Source organism: Thunnus albacares, chromosome 23 (assembly GCF_914725855.1).
Source record: "Thunnus albacares chromosome 23, fThuAlb1.1, whole genome shotgun sequence".
Classification (NCBI taxonomy): domain Eukaryota; kingdom Metazoa; phylum Chordata; class Actinopteri; order Scombriformes; family Scombridae; genus Thunnus; species Thunnus albacares.
The window spans coordinates 12,878,084-12,905,216 of NC_058128.1; the positions used below are offsets into that span (position 1 = coordinate 12,878,084).

General features: G+C 41.5%; 2 protein-coding genes across 3 annotated transcripts in view; one reads left to right on the forward strand and one right to left on the reverse strand.

The window, feature by feature from the left end:
* The window catches only part of wnt5b (wingless-type MMTV integration site family, member 5b), an 86,681-nt gene that overhangs the window by 31,989 nt on the left and 27,559 nt on the right, over positions 1 to 27,133 (forward strand). The window contains exon 2 of one of the 2 annotated variants that reach the window (XM_044342995.1): positions 12,114 to 12,199. The exons of the other annotated variant lie outside the window; for it this stretch is intronic. The gene's annotated coding sequence lies outside the window, so the exon portion shown is untranslated. The remainder of the gene's footprint in view (positions 1 to 12,113; positions 12,200 to 27,133) is intronic. 2 annotated transcript variants of the gene reach the window in all.
* fbxl14b (F-box and leucine-rich repeat protein 14b) lies at positions 17,342 to 20,592 on the reverse strand. The gene has a single exon (XM_044343011.1). The coding sequence runs from the start codon at positions 19,935 to 19,937 to the stop codon at positions 18,735 to 18,737; it is 1,203 nt and encodes a 400-aa protein (XP_044198946.1). The 5' UTR covers positions 19,938 to 20,592; the 3' UTR covers positions 17,342 to 18,734.

The following is a 27,133-nucleotide window of genomic DNA, read 5'->3' on the forward strand; positions in this document are numbered from 1 at the left end:
ACGGTCTGATGTTTAACTGGATGTGGAAAAGTAGATGTGCAGCAGAAAGGGTGGAAACAGAGTTTGGGGTCAAGATGCTTGCCCCGTTGCAGCAACAATCTGCAGAGTGTTTTCTGTTTTAGTACAAAAATGCACTTAAACAATGAGCAAATAGAGTTACGTTTCATTTTGTCCGTTCTCTTCTTTTTGAGACTAGACAGGCAGCCAGATGCAAAACTTTGTTTAAAAATTATTTTCTTTACAAGAAATTTCCATCCCTGATCTGAATTAGTCTTGCTTACAGTCTGAGTGAATGTTGGACACGACCTCTGGCAGTCTTGTATTAGACCAGTCAGTACTTCAAACTCCATTTACTACAAGTACTTTGGGAGCAGGGATGTTATATCCCTATAGGTAGACACTATGACCCAAGAACCAAAAGTAGAACTATAGGGTCGAGCAATCAGATTGAAGGTGAACTTCCTGAGTTCCTTAAAAGTTTCAGACTGTAAGTTGCATGTTTCTGTCCTACTTGTCTTTACCTGGATTGATTGTCCCATTGCTTGCCTTTAACCCTCTACATTTGTCCTCCTAAACTTACTTCTTTTGCACGACTGTAAACTCGCCCTTTGACAAAGTAAAGTCAATTTTGCTACACCTGCTCAGTCTGCCTGCTCTGCTTTCAGGTACCAGATCTGTATTCAGCTGTTACAACTCGCTTGTAACAGTCCCCTCGCCTTTTTTCTCGCCTGTCGATCTTGCATTTTCAGCAGTTATGGAATGAAATATTGATAGATTTCCTTCAGCAAGACACTTCCCTATTGATATAACCATACACCAAGGACACAAAACATGAAAAATAAAATACACACAAGGATACCAAGAATGAAGAAAGAGGTAAAGGACTTCTGCTGCTTGTAGATAAAGTCTAGAGAAGCTTTGTCACATGTTTTGTGTGTGTGATCAAACTGGTCACTCATTTGTCAGAAAAGCTCTAGAGAAACAGCTTTTCTGACAAAGGGGAAAAGAGAGAAAAGGACGGATAACATACACTGTTAATATAACATTTATGCCATAGTGGAGAATACTGAAACATGAATTGGAATTGGAAGAGAAAAAGAACAGGCAGTCACTTCTACTCGGTGTATCTTTTTTCACCTTTTTTCTTTTTCTTTCCACCATTCTCCTCCAACTCTCTCTCTTTCCAATCACTCTGTCTTCAAAAATTTCCCCCTCCTTTGTTCCTCTTTGCCTCCTCTCCTCCCTCATCACCTCATCTCTCAGCCTCTCTTTCACTCTGACCTGACTCCCCCTCTTTTCTCCCAGCTCGTCACACACACACACACACACACACACACACACAGGCATGCTGACACTTATACTAAGTGCACTCACACACACCCTATTCCCTTACTCCCTCCTCTTACCACCCACACAGAAACGAGGACACATACAGGCCACAAAACACACACACACACACACACACACACACACACAGGATGGCCCCCCCACACACAGAGTACTTTCAGCACTTTCTTCTTTACCATACTCAGCAAGATCAGATGTCAACTCAACTGACGCAACACACACAGAGGCTGTATTTTTCTTTTCACCACGCTCTGTTTCCTCCTCCCTCTTATAGAATATATGCATTTTTAACAACCCTCCCACACACATGCACACAGCACACACACAGAGTGAGAAATGCTCCACAGCGGGTTAACCTCTACACACATCAGAGTCATGAGAGGAAAATAGATGAACAGATGTTTAGGGGAGTCAGAGAGAGATTGGTTGAGAGGCACATACAGATAAATAAGATATTTCTGTAAACCGGGATACAAGGAAAGATGAAGAAAAAAGAGGATCATGGGAGAAAAAGAGGGTAGAGTTAACCTTTAGCTAGAAATGCAGGCAAAAGTATCTATTAGAGTGTGCATACAGGATACAAAAAGCTCTCTGTACACACACACACACACACACACACACACATATACACACACACACACACACAGAGTGAGCGAAACATGAATAAATGATTTTCATGCAATGACAAAACCTCCACGAGCCAAGACGCTCTCACACACATGCACTCAATGTGTGTTCACATGCTGGCAGCGAACACACACACACATGCACATGCGATTAAATGACATGCATATTTCCATGCAGGCAGCATGCAATGACACGGACACGCACGCAGAAACACAAGCTTGTCCCATGCTTACTGACATGGGAGATGTTTCAACATTACACACATATACACGCTTGTCATATTCACATGCACAATACATGGAATTGTACTACACATATATTCAAATACATACATGTCTGCACTATTTTGTACACGCACACACCATAATAAGAAGAATTTAACATAAATATGACACCTTTTTGAGCATGTTTCCTTTCTTTTTAATCTCAAAAAGTATTTTTTTCATAACCTTTATTACTGTAATTAAAAATTTCTGAGCATATGTGTTTGTCCTCAGCATTGCCCTGCTTCATATTTATTATTGCTCCTTCATTCACACTAAAGCAGTACCAACTTCAGTGCCTAGCTCAAGGGTACAGTGATAGTAGTCGGTGAAGGAAAGGAGAGTTGTTTTCATTCATTCGTTCGGCAGCTTTCCAGTGAAAACCATACAACTTTCACCTTTAGGCAACCACTGCCCCTGATATATATTTAAGTGCAGGCTGCCTTCAGCTACACACTCACACACACAGGGCAGCACGGCCACACACCATGTGTACGAGCCAGATTTGGCTCCATCCTCATGTCTGCCATACGGTTGATTCCTCCCCGCTGTGCACACCCTGCAGGCCAAACACCCAGCACTCATGTGTGTGTGTGTGTGTGTGTGTGTGTTTGTGTGTGAAAGGGAGAGAGCAAGAGATGGTAGAGAGAGAGAGAGAGTATAGAAAAGAAAGAGAAGCAAATATAAAGCCAACAGAACTGAAGAGAGAGAGAGAGACGATAGAAACGTATTTTACCAGGAAGCCATGTGTTGAAGAAAAATGACTTAGTTTGCTCTCTTGAACTTTTAATATTATTTGTCCTTGTGGAGTAAATTCACCAGTAAACTCTAGGACCTGAGGACTATGAACCGGGATATGTTATACACTCTGGATACAGCAAAATGATTAACAGTTACATTTTCTGTCTTGCTATGTGATTTGATAGGACGAGTTCACTATTCCCTTGATTTTAAGAAGTTGTCATTCACAATTCATGCAATAACTCAAAGGAAATGATACAGAAGGTGAATTCTGCAGCAGAAAAACTCAATTTCAGGCTGAAATTCCTTTTTTAGTAAGCATGACAAGACTCCATGTAGCTCAATGTAGCTTTGACACATGACTGGGTTGTGATGACACCACAGGCGCCACTAATATCCACACTAAGGTGGCTAAATTTGAAAACACATCTTTTTCTCTGCTTTTTGGGCTTCCAGCCAAACTACACTGCAGATTTTCACACCCAAACATCTCATAAAACGGACAAGGAACTAACACCTGCTCAGATATATGTTGCTGCTGAGAGGGAGAAAGGTGAAGAAACCAACTATCTCAGCTACTGCCAGTAGAGCCCATTGCATACTGCAGGTGTTGTCATTAACCTTTACTTATGTTTATGTTGTCTCCTTGGTTAACTGGTCACATTTGTAAATCACTATTCTATATGGCATCGGACAGAAACAAAAAATTAGGTCAGAGAGAACAACTGGAGAGCACGAGAGGACAAGGCAGAATTTAAACCAGCTGAGAACAATCTGAATCATAATGAGCGGTCTGTGTCTTATGTTCATGCTGTGTTGGATGGATGAGAAGGATCAGAAAGATTCCCATGTTAAGGACTTGCGAGTTGTCAGATGACTTGTTTACGTCATCTGATGACTCAGGGAGGTTGTGTGATCACTAAGTTGGTAATATAAGTTTGGACACACTTCCTCATTCAAGTGAATGGGAAGTTGTGTCAAAACCTTTGACTTTGGCTGATGTGAGACGTCCATGTTTGAAAAAAAAAATGAGATTCAGCCATTTTGCATTTCTTTTGCCATTTCAGTGTGGATGAACAATTCAAAAACAGTCTGAAACTGTAGTGCTGACACATATACTTTTCAAACATAAACATTTTTTTTTTCAGATTTAGTCAACTTAGCGTGGTCATTGCCTGAGAATCAGCTGAGAAACTGGGATGTGTCTATCTCATTGCTGACCCGGTGTTGACTTTGACGCAGGATTTTGGAGAAGTGGAGAGAGGATGAATAGGATGTTGTCATATTATTTTAGTGTTTCACAGCATTTTTAGATGTCTCAGTGTGAACACAGCCTAAGACCTTGAGAGATCAAAGGAGTATAAATTATTATCTATAGCTTAGCATTGTCATGTTACTGTATTTCAGTCTCACTACCTCAAATGAGTATAACAACATTTACGTTTTAAAATGTATATGCACATCCTTGTGTAGGAAGAAGACAGTGAGGCATATTGAGAAAGATGGAGAAAGCAAAATCAAGATGCTAAGATGCAGAAATGTAGAGGAGAGAGAGAGAGAAAAGGAGGGAGAAAGGAAGAAAGAGCGAGGCTGGATAGACAGCAGCCTCTGTGAACCTGCATAGACAAGCTCAGTCAGGCTGCTTTGGTGAGAGAGAGAGAGAGAAAGCAAGGATGTTTTGACAGCTCAGAGCCATCACAGCAGCAGAAGGCAGGCTGTGTGTGTGTGTGTGTGTGTGTGTGTGTGTGTGTGTCTCCATGGGTGCAGGTGTTTGTGTGTCTGTGCACGTACTGTATGTGTGTGTGCGTGTCTGCATGTACACAAAAGACTAAAGGCAGAGACAGACAGTGACGTTTCTTCTGATTCAGAGACAAAGAGGGAAAAAAGGAAGTCTAGCAAAGAGCCTGGATGAAGGACAAATAAAAAAAGACTTTGTATGGTGTATATAAATGTGGGTATACATATTGATATATGTCAGGGGCCTGCCACCATGTCCCATCATGCATCATTCTGCTCATGACAAGTCAAACCCCCTCATTAGAGGAGTGTTGATAAGCAATGTGTCCGCATAGTTTTTAATGGTACTTTCTCTCTCCGTCTCCCATCACTGTAAATGTAGGAGTGAGCGAGCATGCTTATCAGCCTCGCCCTGCTTCACCTTCATTCAGCTCCACACAGTCGCACTGGGAGCTGCCCTGAACAAACACCGTCTCCCGCAGCTGCCACTGAGCAGCTCAGGAGCTGTTGGAGGTGAGGTGTCTTGCTCAAGGGCACCTTGATTTGACTGTATAATTTTTTTTTTCCTCCTTTTATTTGAAAGAGGTGAGACTGTTTCTGATTCACCTCACCTGCACTTTTACCAGCCAGTCTGGGGATTTGCACCGTTGACCCTTTAAGTCACTAACCTTCTTTCGGCTGCTGCCTGTAGGCTACGGCTACAGCAGCTGACTGTAATTGATAGCTAATGGTTGTCTCACAGTGAAAATGTTTTGCTTCAGAATGTGATGCAACACAAAAACTTTTTGTGGAAGCACAGAATGTTGAAATTAAACATCCAGTAACAGTTTTTTTTGGGTGGGGCACTTAGGGACACCGGAAAAAGCTGCAAACACAACACTTACATGCAGTATATCATCTTTTAAGTTGAACCACAGCTGCAGTGATTAGTTGATTAGTCGATTGACAGAAAATTAATTAGCAACTATTTCGATAGTTGATTAATCATTTCGAGTAATTTTTTGAAGAAAATATCAAAATTCTCTGGTCCCAGATTTTTAAATGTGAATATTTTCTGGTGTCTTTGTCCTTTTATGATAGTAAACTGAATATCTTTGGGTTGTGGACTGTTGGTTGGGACAAAACAAGACATTTGAGGACGTCACCTTAGGCTTTGGGAAACAGTGATTGACATGTTTCGCCTTTTACTGACATTTTATAGACCAAATAACTAATTGGTTAATCGAGAATAGAATCGATAATGAAAATGAACATTAGTTGCAGCCCTAAGATGAGTCTATATTCACTGTCCTTTTAGCTCTTTTTTGATCTTCACCAACTAGCTAACAAAGTGTTACGCCACGAAATGCTCCATTATGTTCACCAGTTAGTCGATAACTTTGTCTGTCTGCCATTTGGTGCAGGGCAGGCAGTGTTTTTAGAGTTGTTGTTTTTTTTTGCTGAAAACAGTTGCCTGCTGCATATGGAAACCACACTGATGAGAGCTGTGAGAGTGAACCAAAAACAGTTAAGTTGCGAGCAGTAAAACCAAAACAAAGAGCTGAAAGTCGCTATAAAGTTCCACAGAACTGAGGGCAACTGTAGAGTTGGGTGATAATTATTTGTGGATTTGTCACTACGAGCAACCTCTATCACATTCAAGTAGTCACGTGATCTATTGTTAATGTATGTAAAAGTATATTGATTACAGACACTTTAAATTTAGGGTAAAATGTCTCTAACATCTAAAACAAAGTATATAGTAGTTGGTGGAAAATCAAAAAAATCCTCAATTTCCAGAAATCTCCAACAGATTACAAGATTTATCGGGTTTGTACAAGACACATGAGTTTCTTCTGACAGTCTGTCTCATACACTCTCATTGTTTCTCCTGCCTGTTTGCCAGACAGCCAATTCACATGAGCAAACAGGCAGAGTAAGTGTGTGCTGTTTGACAAGTGTGTGAGTGTGTGTGTGTGTGAGAGAGAGAGAGAGAGAGAGAGAGAGAGAAGATGGTTGTCATTTTAAGAGACCAAATGATAGGAGGATTGTGTGTGTGTGTGTGTGTGTGTGTGTGTGTGTGTGTGTGTGTGTGTGTGTGTGTGTGTGTGTGTGTGTGTGTGTGTGTGTGTGCGTGTGAGTGCCTGCTTGCATGCTTGCATGTGTGTTAACAATGTACCCTCATGTCCCCTGTGTCAAAGCCTGGCTAAATCAAGTGAACCATGCTGTGTGTGTGTATGTGTGTGTGTGTGTGTGTGTGTGCGTAAGTCTGTGTGTGTGTGTGTGTGACAGAGTGTATGTGCCAGGATCAATATGAACTAATCAATAGGAGAAGACAGCTAGAAGGACCATGGGGACGGCAGATACACACCTGGTGTACACACACACACACACACTCACACTGCCCCTCTTTGTATTCCATCCTCAGTTTCTCTCTTTATCTTCTCTTACTCCACCTCCCATGTCTGTTTCTTTGTGCCTCTATTTCTCAATTCGTTTGTTTTTTTTAAATAAAATCTCTTTCTTGCACAACCACACTAATTATCTGACTCTTTTCTCTTTCATCAAATCATATACTGTATGTCTCTTCCTCCTTTTAGTTTATTTTGTTTGTTAAAATTGCAGAGGCTGGCTTGGAGTTCACGCTTACAATTTACAATTACGCTTCCCTCCCTCGTTAAAACGGAGACACGGAAAATCAGGTCTGACTTTCCGACCACGACTCACGCAGCTCAGTATTAGAAACACGCCGCGTTCGAGTAGCAAACAAACCTGTTACCGCAAGGTTTTTTTCAAGTCCAATCACATCTGTCAATGCAGCAGTGGATGAAATCTGTACCACTCACGGTCAGACAAGCCCGGCTGCTGGCAAATATGTGAGTGCAGCCTTTAGACATGACATGTGCCCCAATTATATATACTGCAAATGCTTGACAGAAATTAAAATACATGCCCCTCTTTTGGTGAAATCTGGAAAATCCAGCAACACAGTATCGATGCAGACTGGAGGAATATTTCCAACACAAGCTTCTGGTCTCCTGCACCTCACACCGGAGACGTCTTCCAGATCTACACACCTACAATTACCTATATTTTTTTATACAAATGTAAATGTTGCTTTTGCCAAATCCTGAATTGGCAGGCTGGTTATCAGCAGGCACACCACAGCTCTCTGGTGGACGCTCTGGGTCTGAGGCACTTTCAGTTCAATTCACTCAACATGCAAATTGAAACTGTAATTCATTTACAGGGAGATAAGCTCGCTACTCTGTCTCAATAATACCTTTATAGATTGAATATTAAATAACCTTTTGATGGAGATTTTCTTATGGTTTGAATGTCCACTTCCTTGGTTAATTGGATTGAACGGGAACTGACCCGACTCTCGACTCAATCAACTTCAGTGCAGGTGCGGACAAGTTCAGACCTGTTTTGGCTCTAATTTCTCTTATTTCCTTTGGGCTTGAACTTCCCTTTATCCATCATTAGTTTATATATTTGATCTGAATTAGAATAAGTGAAACAATACAATTTTCACGGCAACTACGTCAAACTTTTGTCCTCGCAGCTTTCCATTTCATTCTCCGTGGTGTATAATTACTCATAATTTAGGCCCATTTATTTGTTCCTGTCATGAAAGCTAATAATTTACAGAAGTATAATTTGCATTGTTCATTTGTTATTCAAAGTTTTAATATGCATAGTCAGAGGCGTCAGAAAAATTTGGCTTTTTAAAGGATGCTGGCTTAAGAAATGTTGCTGGGGTACCGAGCTTGGACAGAGTTAAAACGCAGCTCATGTCACTTTTTGGGCCCAATCAAACATGGCCTGTCACTAATAATAATGTCATTTAAAAGGACTCCAAGGAGTGATAAAATATTATGATGTTTAATAAAATAACCCTGGGTGATGTCATCTGGGTTATTTCAGCTTTGACTTGAACTTTAAAACTTTAAAGCATTACAAACTGGGGGCACAGAGTTTGAAAAACATGGACATATCAGGCAGGTTGGGTCTAATAAAAAGGTGATTTTGAGTTATATTTTGGAAATTGTAGGATTCAGGGTTTTTGGAGTTTGACCCATACTAGAAGCTAAAACATGTCTCTACCTCTGCTGCTTTGATTATAACTAATCTGTTTTAACGTGTCTCTCACATTAAGTCAAGCCATCCAAATTTACAGAAGTGAAATACTAAATGACGTGATTTTAATATATGACTTACGTGTGGACAGGGATACAACCACCATAACTGCAGGCATATAATTGATATTCAGTAGTTTTGATATGCAGTCAAAAGAATAGTTTGATATTTTGGGAGATACAATTTTTTGTTTTCTCGCCAAGAGTTAGATGAGAAGATCGATACCACTCTTACATATGTCTGTTAAATCTGAAGCCACGGGCAGGAGATTGTAAGCTTAGCTTAGCACAAAGACTCAAAACAATAAGCCTGGTTGTGACCAAAAGTAGAAAGAATTGTTCTATTACATAATCCCCTCTAAAACCAAAACTTGTCATTTTAACACTTTAACACTTTTGTATGGATTAAACATTATTGACATGTTGATTAGTGAGTTTTAGAGGTGCCGACTTTTTAACTCCTAGACAGAGCTAGGCTAGCTTTTTCCCCTTGTTTACAGTCTTTATGCAAAGCTAACCGTCTCCTGGCTACTTCAAGTTACCATATAGACATAATAGTGGTATTGATCTTCACAGCAAGAAAGCGAATAAGAATTTATCCCAAAAATGTAGAATTATTCCCTTAATAGCTTTGTATTGCCAGTGGTGTGCAGCTTATCACAAGTTATAATTGATGTTGTGTCAACGTCAAATGATTGTTTCCTCTGGGGTTCTTTGGTGAATCAAACTAGTCCAACACCGAAGGTTTTAGTCAGGAATCCAATTTTCAACCTCTATCACATGTTCCTTACGCCTCCTCTTTTTCTTTCCTCTCTACTGTTGCCCTCCAAACAATCCTAACATCTACCCCCCCAAAAAAGCCCTAAAAATCATCCTTGTTAACGCGGTGAAATCTCTGTGTTCCACTGCACAGCATCTCCTGTCAAACATGTGATAAAACTCCACTCAACTGTTGCTACAGTTTTCTGTCTCCCTTTCTGCCCATTTCTCCTGTCTGAGAAAAGCGTGACAAATTTTAAACAGAATAAAGATAAAGAAAAAAGTTTCTCTTTATTGATGGTTGAATGACAAGCTGAACTGACAGGAAGGTACTGAGAGCCGGCAGCGAGGCAGAGACACAACCGAGTGTCTATGTACATGCATTATGCACATATACTTTCAATCCCATGTGCACAGACAGGAAGACAAGCACGCACAAGCGCACCACACCTCCCACGCTACCAAAACACTGTCTCACCTGACAAATTAGAATGTGTGTGAGCCTGCCGGTTTTTGACATTGCAGGTATCTGTCACATTTCTGTCAAAGCTTCACGTGGTTTCACATCGAGACAAAGAAACCCAAAAAGAATCCACATGTCATCCCCCTTCTTTCTCTCTCTCTCTCTCTCTCTCTCTCTCTCTCTCTCTCTCTCTCTCTCCCTGTCCGTCCTCTTCCTTGCCTTTCTCCTCTGGGTACTGTCGAATGAAGCAGGAATAGGGAGCAGAAGTCAACATCACATGCTGCATAATTCTCACTCTCCCATTGTAATTGCTGAGGTTTTTATAAAATATTCAGCAACAACGTCCATGGTTTGATTGTGAATGAAGCAGCCAATCTGCTGGATCTAACATTGATCGAGCAAAACTGCCTAGAATGGCTAATGCTAGGTGTATAAAATGCAATAACATTGATGATTTGAGTAACATGGCTCACACAGGTAGAACAAATATTGAAGAAAAAGCCTAAGGATCTCTTAAACCTTGCATTAGACAATCTCTGGGACTGTAACACATAAGAAATATAAAATGGTATCTGCATTGTTACCTAATGAGCAAAGGGCCTACAGCAATAAATGACCTGATAACAGCATGCGATAAATGAATAAACAGCTGAACACCCATAGGAGTTAATGACTGAATGATTTTCTGGTTGAACTGAATGACAGTCCATTTATTTGAAATTTGGAAAAAAAAAATACACCAAAGTAGTGCTGAAACGATTCTATTTTGATAAGCAATTAATCACTTCAGTCATTTTTCAAGGACAAATACGTTCACTGGTTCCAGCTTCTCAAATGTGTAGATTTGCTGCTTTTTTGTTTTATATTATTGAATCTCTTTGGGTGTTGGACTGTTGGTCATAGCTTGTGATGGTCTTTTTCTAAGGATAGCAATGTCGGTCAGCTGGTCCAGACTGAAATATCTCAACAACTGCTGGTTGGATTGCCATGTAATGTCCTCCTCTGGATAAACTGTAATTACTTTGGTGAACTCTTAACTTTATACCTACCAGCATCATTTAGGTTTTAACCAAATCTTTTGTTTTAGGACCAAATACCTGAAAAACTAATGTAATTCAGTATCCTTAGCTATATTTTGTGGTTAGTGCTGCTTAGAAAATGATAGCTAACACAGCCTTACAGAGCCAATATTGTGGCTGTAAACTCTTAGTGGCACTATTTCTTGACATTTTATAGACAAAAAGATTTACCAAGTAATCAAAAACAGTAATCAACATATGTGTTTCCAGAGGAGTTGAAACCATATCTTCATTTATGGCCAGGACTGTTCCCCTAGAGAAAGAACTCATTGTAATCCACCAACTTCAATCTTTTTTAGAGAAAATCATCAGTAATTAATCATCTAGGGGTTGGATGATGTCACTGTTCCTCTTTTGCTGCAAAAGTTTGACTTTTTGAAATGGAAAGAATTACTTGTGACCTTCCCCTAAATTCTTACCTTTGTAGCAAAGCAGCTCATTACTTTCTGAGGAATGTGCAGCTGAGGTGTGTGCGTGTCTGGTGTCCAACTGAAAATAATTAGCTGGTCTGTTGGGCAGCGAAGTATGAGAGAAGAGAGAGAAGCAGCAGCAGCAGGATTTTTGCATAAAGTTTTTTTTTTTATATGTGTGTGTGTGTGTGTATGTGAGTGTGTTGTGCCAACCATTCTTGAATTTGGGGCGTTTTTCTGTATTTTAGAAGCATTTGGTGCTGTATGTGTGTGCGAGTGTGTGTGTGTGCGTGCGTGTGTGCATGCATGTGTGTGTGTGTGCCCAGACGGTATTTTAACATGGCTAGCCGACTTTTAGCAGCCCACAGTCAAACAGTGACTCACAGATTCCTCTCTCTCTCTCTCTCTCCCTCTCTTTCTCACCAACCTTACTTTTTTCTCATCTGTTTCGCCCTCAATTACCTTTTTCTCTCTCTTCTATTTTTTTTTTTTTTTTTTACCACTCTCCTTGATTTTCTCTTCTTCTTCCTCTGCCTTACTGCCAAAACTGTCTCTCCTCTCTCCAGGTTGGGTGCTGACTATAGCAGACTTTAGGACAGAGGTGCCTTTCCTCTGCTCTTCCCCCCTTCTTTCTGTGCCAGCCCAAAACCCAGTAAGTTACATCATGATCATACCATGTTCCTCTTATTACTTCATGATTATTCTGTTGTTTTAATTGTCATTATCCTACATTTTTATGTGGTTTTATATCCCAAATGGCTCATAGAATCTAATCAAACTCATTTCATAATGACAAAATGCATAAAGTCCCACTGACTTTCAGTATGTGTAAAAAGAAAACATTGAACTATCCCTTTAACTGTTGTCCAGTTTTGATTGGTTGAGAGAAGCAAAAAAGCAGAAACTTAGATAGGGATTTAAATTCCCCTGCTATACATAAGCAGGAAATACACTCACATACACACATGCATGAACACTTACACAGCAAAGGTCGTTTCATCATTAGAGACGCCCAAATCAAAAGCAACGCCAAATGTTCTTGACTGGAACTACTGATAAAAAAAAAAAAGTTTCCTGACACACACACACACATACGCAGACACACAGCCCCCGAGGGCCCCAGGGACTTCAAAGAGCCGTCTACTGTACCTCAGCGACACCTCAACACCAGATGCCGCAGAGAGGAGGAAGGAGGAAGGGTGGAGGAGTGGTGGTGGTGGGTAGAAATGGAAATGGTGAGAGGGGGAAGAGGGAGACCGGGCATGAAAGGGAGAGAGAAAATAAAGTTTGAGGTGGAAGGGAGAAAGAAAGAGAAGGGAGGAGGGGGGTGGGGGGTGGGGGGAGAAAACCAAGCCAGGTAAAAAAAAAAAAGAGAGAGAAAGACGAAAGATAAGAGTGGGAAGTTAGGCAGGTGGAGATGAAGACACGGGAAGGGAAAAAGTGAAAGAAAAAGCTTCAAAATGAGGAAGAAAGAAGTTAAGAGGAAAAAGAAAGATGGGGATGAAAGCTGACAAACAGACAGGCAGAGACCTAAAAACAGACCAGTAAGACAGACAACGCGGCAGACAGGAGAGACAGACAAGGAGCCAAAGACAGAGAGATGTGGGGGAGGGCAGTAGCACTCTGCTGCTAATACCCCTGCTGCTTTGTTGTGAAGAACCCCAGTTCCCCTTTTAATGGTGAACTATTCCTTTAATGATAGCAGTAAAACACATACACACACACACACACACACACACACACACACACACACACACGCACACACACACACGCACTGCTGTTCCTCTCTCCCTAACAGGAAATGTGGTTCAGAGCACAGCTACCAACGTGACGAGTCACAGTTCAACTTTTACAACTTACACACCACACACACCAAAGTTCAAATGCAAAAGCAGCATTTATAGTATGAAAAGGTTTTTTCAGCCGACCTATATGTGGCAAAAATGTGGGCCTTTGTATACTTTGGGTTGCCTGCTAGCTTTTGAATTAACTTGTTTAAAAGCTGCCAATCATGTAGACAGGCAGGATCTGTGAGTTTAAAGAGAGACTCACACTGAGAGCAAGATGTATTTCCTAACATAAAGCCATTTGGTGCGTGCTTTGATCCCAGCTGCCTTACAGTGCAATGAGTGCACACATTTTGCGAATGGCTGCCGCGCTGAAACCTGCGAGTTACATTGGAAAAAAAAGGAACCTCCAAACCTGGCAGTGTTGGTGGGGATTCAGACCGAAAACAGCCCAGCAGTATAACGGTACTGGCTGCGTTGTTTAAGGTACCGATGAGATGAAATATGATCCAGGAAGTCAATTTGTAGTAACTTATTAATACGTTTAAAGGATTATCAGGCACCAAGACAGTGAAAAATGCTGTGTGATACTCACAGACAAGATGTTACAACTCTGTAAAGTTATCACGGCAGCAACTATTTTATCTGTCATCGCAAAGTAGAAATACGATGTAAGTAATCCACCATTAATGGCCTCTTGCATGCATGTGATCGGCCAGCAGAGAACCTTGACGTCAGGTCGCAATTGCAGCAAAAGTTGAGCCTGGTTCAACTTTTCTTGTTCAACAGACAACCCTGCGCTGTTTTGCCGGAGCTCTCTGCGTTGGTAGCCCCACTGCGTCAATGACCGGCTTCATTCAAATAAATGAGAGGGCTGCGTTTTTTTTTTCATGCATGGCTCACAAGTGTGAACGCAGCCTTTGTGTCTCTGTCAAACTAGTGACCTGCACAGAAGATTAATCCAAACATGGAGAGGCCAAGTGTTTTGGGAAATATATTTATGTCCTTGCCGATAAAAGATTGGTAGCATGTTCAGTACTTAGTTCACAATTCTTTTCATACACTGTAAAACTTGTTCTGTATACAATAGAGCGATATATCATGCACTGTAACAATGTAATGCAGAACACCCAGCAGTGAAACTCCAGAGCTTAATTCACACTCAGCTCTCTCTATTCAAAATGCAAATTGAGACTGAAACTTATACAATAATGGACGAGTTTGTATTCCCCTCACAGATTGTTCGGGGGGAATTGTTTAATCGGAAAAAAAAAAAAAAAGAGTTTTTGATATCGGAGCAACCGGTGCTTCACAGATGGCCTCCACCACCACCACCACCACCAAGGACTCACAAAGAAAAAGAGAGGGAAGACAGGCAGGCAGGCAGGCAGGCAGGGTGACCTGATGTAAAAACATGACAATCCTCCATACTGCTGATGTGTCCTTGAGCAAGACACAGAATCCCCAGTAGCTCCAGCAGCGAGGTTCTGGAGCTGAGCCTGACCTCTGACCTCCCCATGGAGGGTGGCAGACAAAAAGAGATTTTCCCAATGGGGATTAATAAAGTATCACATTATCATTTGAATGCAGCTGATTGTATCTTTGTCAGTTTACATTTCAGCCTGCGGACCTTTCTGCAGACACGCATGATATGACCTTGTCATGGCAAAGCCTCCTGTATCTTTTGAGAAAGGTCCGCAGACCCAAATGTCAAATGATAAAGAAACAATTGGCTATGTTGTACGCCTCCCACCTCCCTTTTCATCTGGCAATACTTCATTTATTCCAGTGTCACATCGCTTTCCTCTTGTAACATCTAGAGTTTACATCTATTTCTTTTGTTGCCAGTGTCCTGCTGCAACATTCAGGATCCTACCAAACCAACAATTATAAGGCACAACACATATAACACGAAGCAAATATAGCTGATAGCGCAGTTGTTAACTTTTTAACTGTTAAAAAAGTTAGATTTGTTATTCTCTCTTTGGCTTATAGACATGTTTTTAGATGTCTCTGGGACAAAGCAGCACAAAATGTCATATCTCAGCTGCTGTCATATCTCAGTATGCACTCATTGCAGTGTTATTGCACAAGACCAAAGGCCACACTGACATTCTCTCTCGCTCTCTCTCTCTCTCTCTCTCCGTCTCTTTCTTTCTGGCCCTCTCTGTCCTGTGGTCAACAATCCCTCTGCAGGCCTTTATCCCCAAATCCCCATGGACAGAGAGTCAGGAGAGAGAGAGAATGCTTAAATGCTTTGAATGATGGTGTGGAATGTTAAAAAGAAGTGTGTGTGTGTGTGTGTGTGGTGGTCGGTGGGGGTGGGGGGGGTGGGGGGGGGGGGGGGGGCAAGGAGAGTTGGGGGGGGTCTCCTGCCTGGTCTAGGATCTGGTATGCGTGACTGAACAAGAGGAGGAGAAAGAGAGGAAAAGAAGAAAAAAAAAATCCCCCACCAAAACCTGCCTTCCTAACTTCTAAAGACAGACAATGGCTACTGACTGGCCTGGCAACCCTCTCTCTCTCTCTCTCTCTCTCTCTCTGTGTATGTGTGTGTGTGTGTGTGTGTGATGTGTCACTTCACACACAGGACACGTCCTGATGGAAAGCAGAAAGAGGGAAATCTGCTCTAGCCAACTTTAGATCTCATTACTCCGCACATGCAGCCACACAGACGCAGTCCTGCCACATGTGAAATGAAACACTGCAAAAATAACCAAAACTAATACCCCAAAAACCTTCCATTTAAACCATGAAATCCACCAAATACTCTGCTTTGAAACCTTGAGACTGAATGTGAAACTCAACTGCCCTCCCAGTTGAGCTGAACACCTTTTATGTTGCATTTAGGGACGGGGAAAAAAAAAAACCCAAAAAAACAAACAAACAGATGATGATTAAAAAAATCAGCAGGGTAGAACAGCTTCCTATAATAAACGCCTTGGTGATAATTAATTACACAGGCATTGCAGCCAAATCAAGACGGCAAGCATCCATTTTGAATCTCCTCGTAAATAATAAAACAACACAACAGATTTTTTCTTTCTTCAGCCCTTTTGAGAAGCAACACTGGACTGATCAGGGACAATACTCAAGGGATGTGTGGGTGGTTATTAGGAGCAGTACATTCAAATAAATATTGTAATAAATGCACCTGAATATGGACGCTATCATTGTAGGACAAGAACATAACAGTCCTGTGGGAGTCAAATTACCCTTTTGAAACTGATATTTTCACAAAAAAAACAAAACAAACAAGACAGCACAGTGACAACAATGAAGTGCCACACTTACACAAAAGTAGTCCACACCGCTCTTTTCGTTCATTATATAAATATCTTTAATTGTTTTAACCGTAAGAATATAAAACAATTTAATTTTGGGATTCTGCATTTTTTTTTCTTTACAAACACATAATATACAGTACATCTTTTTTATTTTCAAACACACACAGCTTTTTCAGCAGGACGCACATCCGTATATTAATTTTTCTAGCAGGTCATTGCATTACATTAAAGCGCGCGCACACAGGCCTCCGTGTGCGCACGCGCGTGTGCATGTGTGTGTGTATTAGAGTGTGTGTGTGTGTGTGTGTGTGTGTGAAAGAGAGAGAGAGAGAGAGAGAGAGAGAGATGTGGAGAGAGAAAGAGAGACGCATTCCGTTTTGTAACCCGAGACGGAGAGAGAGAAAATAATCGATTGCTCCTTATTCTAAGCATATGTCTCCAAAATGGACTCGGGGCATTTTTATTCAAAGAGAAGGAGGGAGAGATGGAGAAAAAAAAAAACAACAACAACAACAACAACAACAAAAAAACAACAGATATCTCTACCCTCCTCTCTACACCGGTGAGAGCAACATGAATATGAATGCGACCTGTGTTGGCATTAACGTGGGAAAATAAAAACCCTGATTCGTTTCAATCAATAAAGGGTATAAGATATCTATAAAGAGAAATCACTTCAATTTGAAGTACGACACTCTGAACGACATTCGCTGACATTTATTTCCACCAGCATCCCCTAAAAAAAAAAAAAACACCTAAAGCTTAGTATTCCTATAATATACTCACAAGTTTATATATATTGTGTTAAAAAAACAGCCTGATCATGCGTTTTGGTTATGTGTTATCTCGCATTATCACTATTGCATTATCACTGTTATCATTATTATTATTATCATTATTATTATTATTATTATTATAGGATACTCCAGGTATTTCTTCTAAGGGTAAGCTGAGAATCTTGTCTCCTTTATATTGGTCAAAGCTTGAATACAACACGTCTCTAAAGGGCGTTAAAGTTGGACTTTATCCCTAAAAAATAAAGGAAACAAACAATTTAAAAAGCTCTTGCACACAAGCAGAGTTTTTTTTTTTGTTTTGTTTTTGCATAAAGCGTCGTTCTCTTGTAATCTGAATAGATTTTACAGCTTTCTCTCTCTTTCTCTCTCTCTGGGAAATTGTTGCTGTTTATGGGGGGAAAATTAACAAAGGTAGTTAGATTGTGTCCTGGTCTCCTTTCTCCAGCTCTGCTCATGGAAGGAGGGGAGGGAAGGGTGGGGATGGGGGGAGGGGGCAGACACAGTCCCTCTAGGCACATTTTCTCCCAGTCTCTCATTCTCGCTTTCCTTCTTCTCCTTCTTCTTCTTCTTTTTTTTTTCTTTTTTTTTTTTAAAACAGTGTACACCCTTTGAAAACAACCACATACGAGGTAGCCAAATGGTTTTTTAGGCGTGATGGCTGTAGCGGAGATTAGTCGTAAAATGTCTCAAATCCTGACTCACTGTCAAAAAAAAAAAAAAAAAAAAAGAAAGTCTCAAGTTTTAAAACCTCACTTTGCTCAAAATGAAAAATCTGCCGGTTTGTATGGATGCAAGTTTCACTTTCAAGAATTTTCTGGAAGCAGGTGTCAGTAAATTAAGCAGATTATTCTACTGGTGTCAAGAAAATGACACTTGATTTTTTTCTTTTTTAATGTGTGAAACAAGCTGATTTGCATTGCAGCTACTCCAGTCCAATGTCAGAATTTATATTAAAACTCAATAAGAGATCTAAACAATTGTTAACAGGGATTTTCATGAGCTCATAACAAAAGTAAGTTTTAATTGCTTCCTATCAGGCAGAATATTAAGTCATATCAAACACTACTTTAAATCCTGCAAGGCCAACAGAAAGAAACATTAAAAAAAAACAAAAAAACCCATAAAATTCTGGTCACATGGGAGAAGCACACCTTACAGAACCACACAGGAGGGAAAAGGGAGGTTTTCTCTCTTTTTAAATAAGAAAAGACATTTCCCCGCCCATCCAACCCCCCTCCTCCAGCTCCTCATGCCCCAACTCTGTCCCCAAAAACAAAAAGAACAAAACAAAACACAAACCAAAAAAAAAGCATTTCCAATCACCTCACTTTCTCACTCTCTGTCATCTGCCAGAGTCCCAGGTTCAACACTTTAAGGCAGGGGAGCTGTGTGATCCTCTCCAGTCCCCTCTTGGTGATCTTGGTACATCCATACAGGTCAATGCCCGCCAGCTGGGTCAGGTGGTCAGCTATGAGCTCCAGCCCTTTGTCCGTGATGCGTACACACTGTCCAATGTTCAGAGTCCTCAGCTCGTGCATCTGCCTCACCATCCGGTTTATCCCGTCGTCAGAGATGTGGCACGAGCACAGGGACAGGGACTTGAGCTGGTACAGCCCCTGGGCAATGTACGCCAGGGTCTGGTCCCCTATCTTGTCGCAGAAGGAAACGTCAAGCCCGGAGAGCCTTAGGGTGCCCATGGCAAGGTGCATGGTCCCCGTGTCGCTGATGTTGTCACAGGAGCGCAGGTTGAGGCTCCACAGGGAGGCCATGTGGGAAAGGTGAATCATCCCCGCGTCTGAGATCCCCCCACAGAAGCTCAGGTTCAGTACCCGAAGCTTGGTCAGCCCCTTGGAAATGTGTTTGAGTGACAGGTCCGTCAGTTTCTGACAGTCCTGGAGAGTCAGGTACTCCAGGTTCAAGCAACCCTCTGCTGCGCTGCGGGTCATGCCCGCCAAATGTCCAATCCCCACGTCTGACACATGCCTGCAGGACCTCAAATTGAGACTCTTGAGCCTGTGGAGGCCCCAGGCTATCAACAGTAGCCCAGTGTTGGTGATGTTGCTGCAGCCACCAAGCTCCAGCACCTCCAGGTTCTTCAGATACTGGGCTATCCTGCCAAGACTGGAGTCTGTGATCTGCTTGCACAGACTCAGGTTCAAAACCCTCAGTGATGGGATCTCCTGCACAAATGCATGGCCCAGCCCGTTATCTGTGAGGTTGTAGCAGCCGGAAAGGTTGAGGGACTCGATGTTAGGCATTCCTTGGATCACATAGCTCAGGCTGCGGCGCAGGGAGAGGATCTGGACCCTCCGGATGCCCCTGGCCTGGAGGCTGGGGAACAGGGAGGGATTGGCCCGGCGGAGGTGCAGCTTGGCCTCCACCCCCCTCCACACTGACTTGTGGTAGGATGCGTCCCTCCAAGCGATACACACTTGGGCTACCCTGCCTTTGTCCCTCACGTCCAGATAGCTGAAAATCATGGCCAAAATTTCCGGGAAGAGGCACGAAATGTGCGTCTCCATTGTTTTTCAAAACCCAGGCATATAAGAATTAATACTCCACACCCCCAAGGCTGAAAAAGAGAACCCACTCAAACACCCCCTTCTCTTTCAATTATGCAAAAGTATCAACAGTCCCAGTTATCCACAGAAGTAAAAAAGAAATAGGAGTTGTTTGTTTCTCTCTCTTTTTCTCACATTGAACTGTGCAAAATCGATCCAACTCTCTCCAATCCCACGTGATCCGGTCTGGTTGCGCAGTAGGATTCAAATGCATTTAAAAAAAAAAGAAAAAGAAAAAGAAAAACACCAAAAAAAGCGTTTATTCCTGCCTCAACCCCTCTCTCCGCCAAAAGGAGGAGGAGAGGGGGGCGAAAGGAAGAAGGAGGAGGAGAGGAGGAAAAAGCGTCAATCCTTCCCCCTCTCTCTCCCTCTCTCAGACGACGCTTCCTTGTATTATACCTACAAAAAGCCTTCCTCTCTCGGCCGAGCGGGGATCCAGACGGTCGTACATTTCAGTATATGAAAGTAAAAATAAGACCGACACTCTTAGCGCCACCCATTAAAAAACATTTCCATGATAGAAAAGCGGTAAAGATAGACCTAGGTTGGCTTTGAAAGCAGAGTGAGGGAGAGAGAGGGGCGTCCTGGGCTCAAAGCCTTTGTCTGCTCTTTTCAAACCGACTTGGCAGGGACCCCGGCACTCTGCTCGCTCGGGAGGGGTGGCGGCAAGTAGTTGAAGATACATTTCAAATGTTAAAAACGGAATTAACATCAAACAACCACTATATGCGTGTTGTAAAGATGTTCTAAGTAATAGGAATTTGTAGGTAAATATTTTATAGGCGAAATTGTGCGGAATTAATCCGTAGTTTTATCGAATCACCCCTACCCCCTCCGTGTCAGGCAGTTGGTTTGTTCCGCCTCAGCTGGAACGGTGCGAACAGTTTCCCTTGGAAACCAACTTCTTACAATTCAGTTCACTTTGGGCTTTAACCCTTTGAGCGGACCACACAGGAAACACAGGAAAGTCAACTAGAGAAGCCCCTTTCAGTCTTCTAACTTGGCAATGAACGTTTAGTATTTTTTTTATTGCGATTTTGTTGTTGTTATTGTTGTTTTGGAATTGCTGGTAGAGCGTTTCCAAAACGGCCACATAGTGTTCTTTGTCTGGTGTCAACAGCCTCTCTCCCTCTCTCCTCTTTCACTTACTTTATCATTGCCAAACCAGAAAATAAATGTATTACTGCCAAACCATTAAATAAATGTACATTTCCAGAGACTATCAATCAACATTTCATCAGTCCCAATATTGAGAGGATTAACTAGCTGTAAATGTGTAATAAAACATAACACTCATAAAATACTCATAATAATGTTAATGTACAACAAATAAAGTAAAAGTCTTTCTTAATTAATTTTAGCCTTCTTTATTGGCTTGGTACGCTGTTGCCAAAGCCTCAAGACAGAGAGCACACACACACAAACACACACACACATACGTTATAATAATGACTATATGCCACAGTTTAATTTGAGAAGTATTAAAAAATGTGTCCCTGTGTCACGTCTGTGTTGTTACACTGTATGTGCAAGTATACAAGCAGTGGATATATAGTTTTATAAGAGGGTGGAGTGTCCTTAAATGACTGCAGTGATAAAATTATCTGTAAAGCGTAAAGATTTCTCTCATGTGTCTTTCATAAAGAACCAAAATAATCACTTTGAAGCTGTTGTCTTACATCTGGTATCGCTTGTGATCGAAGATTAATTTTAGTCTCAACTGCGAGTATATGAGTGTATATTCAGACAAATATTTTCTAGCAGCAGATATGTTGCATGAATGCATGAAAATGATCAAATATGGTATCAAAGGTAGAGAGAACAGTGTATCTTTTTTTACTCTTGACCAACTTTCATCCCCTGCAGAGGGCATCTCTCACCCCCAGAGTAGCCTCGGTCTATGTGTGTGTGTGTGTGTCTCTGTGTTTTGTTGTGCATGTGCACAGATAGAAGAACACGTCTGTGTATATGTGGTCTTTGCGCGTAAACAGTATATTTTTTATATGCGTTATCTCTGTAGGCTTCTCTATATATATGTGTGTGTGTGTGTTTGAGTGTGTGCGGTGTGTGTGTGTGTGTGTGAGATAATATGACAGGGGAGCCGTTTGCTGAAGCCAGTGGAGTGTGGCGGAGTGGTTGAGAAAGAGCAAAGGAGAGAGAGAGAGAGAGAGAGAGAGAGAGAGAGGGAGGAAGAGCTGATGAGAAACATAGAGGCGAGAGTGAAAACGAGCGATATAGGAGGAGAGAGGCAACAGTGATCAGGTGAGGATAAGAGAGAGGGAGAGGAGCTGCACAAACAGACGTTTTTACATGGGAAGAAGCAGCCGTGCACAACAGCTCTCCTCCTCCACTTCTCTGTTCTCCTTCCCCTTAAAGGATAGGTTTGGATTTTTTTCCAAGTCTGTTTAATTTAGTACAAATCTATATAAATAAAAAAGTTATTGGTCACTGTAATATTTCCTCCTGTCCAAAGTATGTGTAAAGTGATTCCTTTCTAATTTGACTACATTGAAATAAACAAGGAAGAAAATCAAATTTTGTTCAGAAATGCATCCTAAAAGTTCATCCAAAGCTTCCCCATTCTCTACCTCATATCACCAGGCCTCATCCCCACTTCTATCTGTCTTTTTCTAATCCTCTCTTTCTGACCATCTTCCTATACATCTCCCTCATTTTAGGCTCAAACTGGTGGACAGGTCACACAGAGTCTTTTCTCTCCTTTTCCAATAAAATGAATGTTATTGGCATAAATGCTGAATACAATATACATTATCACAAGAAAAATATGTTAATAATGATGATCAGAAGAAAAAATATTCTAGATTTGCAATATAAACCCATAAAATATTGAAGCCAATAGCACAAACTCTGTAATATCACAATATCACTCTATAGCTGGAGGAGACATGGTCATCACTACTCTAAACCTCCAAATTTTGACAAAGCTTAAACACAAAATGAATATGTTTTTGCTCTACAGAAACATTGACCAGAAGAAAATAATGGAGCAATGTGTGGTTGATTTCGATATTCATATTTATTTTTGTGTCTTTATTCCAGTTCTCACAAGGTCTTAGAAGCTATTGTTTATCTACAACTCAAGCACTATATAAATTATAGGTATTAGAACATATAATGGCCTATTCATAGATTCTTGATATTGCATGATTTGTATTACGGGTCATCAGTAAAGTGATACTGTTACTTTACAGTGTTATTTCATGTCTCCAAATGCGCTATAGAGAAAGTTATTGTTGTCAATAGCATTGCAGTATTTGCTGTAGACATTGATGTGAACATTTTAGGCTACATTAAAGCTTAAAATTATTGGATTTATAAATGCAAAGCACTTAAAATCGACCAAATTTGTGTGGTGACAAACATTAATATCCTTCCCTGCTTTTAACTTATATCCTGTAACTTCATCAAGGGCAAAACAAAGCAGTTAACTGCACTGTCCCCTGTGGCTGCCAACACCTACGTCCTTGGTACTCGGGCGCACAGTGTGTCATGCATTTTCAAAATAGAGATCCTGACATGAATACCAAGCTTTATAATGATAGTGCAAACACCTTGAGTTATAAACAGGGTTGGAGATTAACACCGACTCCCAGCTAAATGTGGCCAAATTGTGGCTGTGGCCGGTCAGTTTGCTAGACAAACTTCCTGGGATTTACCAGGGGTGCAGACAAAAAGTAGTTTGCTACTGTGGTCATAAACCATAATGTGATTTGCCTCACCCAAATGCTCTGTTAAACTGTGCATTGTGGCTGATAGTTGGCCCTGGAGCAGTTGTCTTTACAAATTTTATGTTTGTTAGCTTCAAGACGGAATATAAAACCCAGGCAATGTGGGTTTAAATCCGCCAGCCAGACTGCGCTGTGTAGGAGGTTATTAGCAAACTTTTTAATACCGTGTGTGTGTGTGTGTGTGTGTGTGTGTGTGTGTGTGTGTGTGTGTGTTCTTAGGCTGTTACTCCCTGCCAGCAGACTGTACTCTTTTCTATTTTGTCTGTAGAGCGAGATCGTGACAAACAAGTGAGATATGACAAAGAAGGGTGAGGTAAAAGAGAAAGAAATAAATAGAAAAGAAAAGGGAGGAGGTGAAAATAAAGGGAGGCGGGTCTATATGCCACAGGCCCCTCTCTTCAGCAGCAGTAGCTGAGTCTCTCTCTGCATGACCTGCCTGTGTGTGTGCAAGTGCACTTGCTCAGCATGCATTTTTCTGTTTTTCTGTCTCCCTCTGTCTGCCTCATATCACATCTGTGTGTGTGTGTGTGTGTGTGTGTGTGTGTGTGTGTGCGCTGCTGTGGTGTGTCATACCTCTCTTAGAAAACCCGCTGGGCCTTAGCTAGCACTCATACTGAGCGAGAGAGGAGAAAGAGAGGGATGGATGGATGAAGGAAAGGAGAGGAGAGCAGAGGAGAGGAAAAGCGAGAGGGGCGAAATAAGGAACAGGTCAGAGAAAAAAGGGAGGAAGAGTATTTTTAGAGGATGTATCAGTGGAAGTGGAGAGAAAGAAAGAAGGGGCAGCCACATGCTGTTTCCTGAATATGAAAATGGAGATTAGAAAAATGGGCTACACGGAAAAAAGAAGAGCTAGATTGAGAGAACATGATGCCTGGAGTGATATTTGGCGTTTGTGTGTGTATGTATGTGTGTGTGTGTGTGTGTGTGTGTCACGTCCCCAAAGTGCCTCCAAAGATTTTACCCATCATGTGACCCGTCATGTGGCTGATGTATGTGTCTCTTATTGTAAAAAGCTTGTGCATGTGTTTGTGTGACTTTATGTTTCTGTATTTGATGATTCAGGGGAGGGCTCTAACTGGATAATTGCTCGCCTCGACAACGTGCTTCATCTGCACCTGCGGCGATTGCTGGTTGCCAAGGTTACGTAGGCGTGTGTCAACACGTGCCCCCCCCCCCACCCCCCCCCCTCACACACATACACACACACACACCCCAAAGCTGACACCTTCCTGAATGGATATTACCATCACTCTGTAGATTCTCTCTATGTCATACACTCAAGCACACACACATGGAAATGTATGTGTCCACGCACACACCACTCATATGAAAGAGAAAGCAGACAGTAACAATGCCCTACGTTAGAGCCTTTGTGTGTGTGTGTGTGTGTTTACTGTACAGTGCAAGTGATGAATCTTTTATGTTCCTTCAGGTGTTTCCTTCCTTCACCGGTGCTTCACCTGTGCAGTGCTGAAACACAGTCGACTATACTAACAGTACATACTGATTTGGCCAAAATGTAGCATGTAGTATGCAAACAAAAGCAAAATCTGTAGTATGCCAAAAATACCCAGATGTCGTACTGATTCAGAAGAAATCTCCAGTATTTATTCAACTAGTCTACCTTGCCAACCATGTCCCACAATGCAACTGGAACAGTCACAACAACTAGTCATTTTTTAAATGGCAGACAGCAACACAACGTAGATTTAGAGTCAGGCTAAAGTCGCTCTAGGACTGTTAATATGTCACTTTATTAAGTTTTAATATTTTTTCAGATGAGAAAGTGTCCATTTAGATTCCCAATATGTCGTCAGTTTATCCAAATAACGCCTGTTTGGAAATTTGCTCCGATGTTTTTGAAGATGTGAGGAGCTGCTGGCCGGGTGAGACTAGTTAGTCATCTCAACTGTTGCCATTAGCCGTACTATTGTTTACTTCTGCTTTCCAAACCCAGAAACCGGCTAAGCCTGGCCTGGCATACTGCAAATGAAATTGAACGTTCAACAATTTCACATCGCATACTACTATGAAAAGCAGTATGCAGTCTGTAGTACAGACTGCATACTGCGTTCATTGGTAATATGTAGTAGGCGGTTCTGAATGCAGCCTGTGTCTGCTCCGCTCTCTCTCTCCCTGTTTTTTCATTATTTTCAGCCCGCTCATGCCTCCTGTTCTCTGTCATAGATTCTGGTCACACCAGCATTAAAAACAAAGCAAATTTCTTTCAAAATCAGAACATTTAAATGTAAGTTTGTGAGTTCAACTTTGATTAACTTTTTAATCGTTTTGACAGTTCTTAGTTTTAAGGGAGCAGAGAGCAGGACATAGAAATAGAAGCTGTCATAATAGCTGTGATACACCATCAGATTTTATTTAATCCTACCAGAGTGTTAACAGCAAAACACACAACCATTATGCAGACGATTTTAAATATGTATTAGCCATCATGTCTGAACTGAACAAATGCATTTCGCTCTTGTACATTTGGTGTTGGCAGTCGGCAGATAAAATCATACAGTGTGTTGTGTCTAATGATTCGAATCACCTGCCCTTTGTTCTTATTAAGATTGTTTTAAACATGTTTAACACTTACAACTGGAATCGGGACCGTCGACATCACATACAATGAAAAAATAATCATAACAGACAAGGTAAGCAAACGGTAAAATAGTGTTGTGACAATAACTTTATAATCCAGTTCTTCGGCTTTCAGAAGTTCACCTCACGCTGATGAAGCTCTTTCTCATCTAGCTGCTTGCAGAATTTAAAGTCTTTGTTGGCCTTGAGTCTCCATCCGTCACCTCCTCAAATCTCATTTCTCACTCTCTTCTATCCCACATTCTCCCTTTATTCATTAAGAAATTTTAACCAGCTGAAGAGAAGTTGAGGTCTCAGATGACATTGACAATGAATGGTGAAGTATTAGTGAAATAAAGAAAATGGATGATGGGAATACATACAAAGAGAGATGACAAGAAGTCATTGCCAGGAGCCTCCTTCCCTCTCTTTCTTTTATCCTTCTTCATCTATCTCTACCTCTGTTTCGTTCTCCTTTCTCTTTCTTCCTTTTCTTTCACTTTCTCTTCCCTCTCTCTGAAAGCTCGTCATGCTTCCGTCTCGCCACAATGCCTCACAGGCTGTGTGTGTGCGTACATATGTGCGTGTGTTATGCCCTGCCGCCTTGCTCCAGTTTTTGCACCACACAGGCTGCCTAGGTGTGTGTGTGTGTGTGTGTGTGTGTGTGTGCCCTCAACAATGCTTTTCTTTTCTGCCAGCTCTGCAGTCTGACATAGGAGATTTTTCAGCCGCGTGCTCTCTCTCCCTCAGTAGTCAGCATTTTGGCATTTTCTCAATGCACTCTGTCATCTGTTGGCATGAATAGGCTGCATATTGTTGTGTGTGAGT

Excerpts from the sequence above, each read along its gene's own strand:
- fbxl14b (XM_044343011.1), bottom strand. The coding sequence starts at position 19,937 with ATGGAGACGCACATTTCGTGCCTCTTCCCGGAAATTTTGGCCATGATT.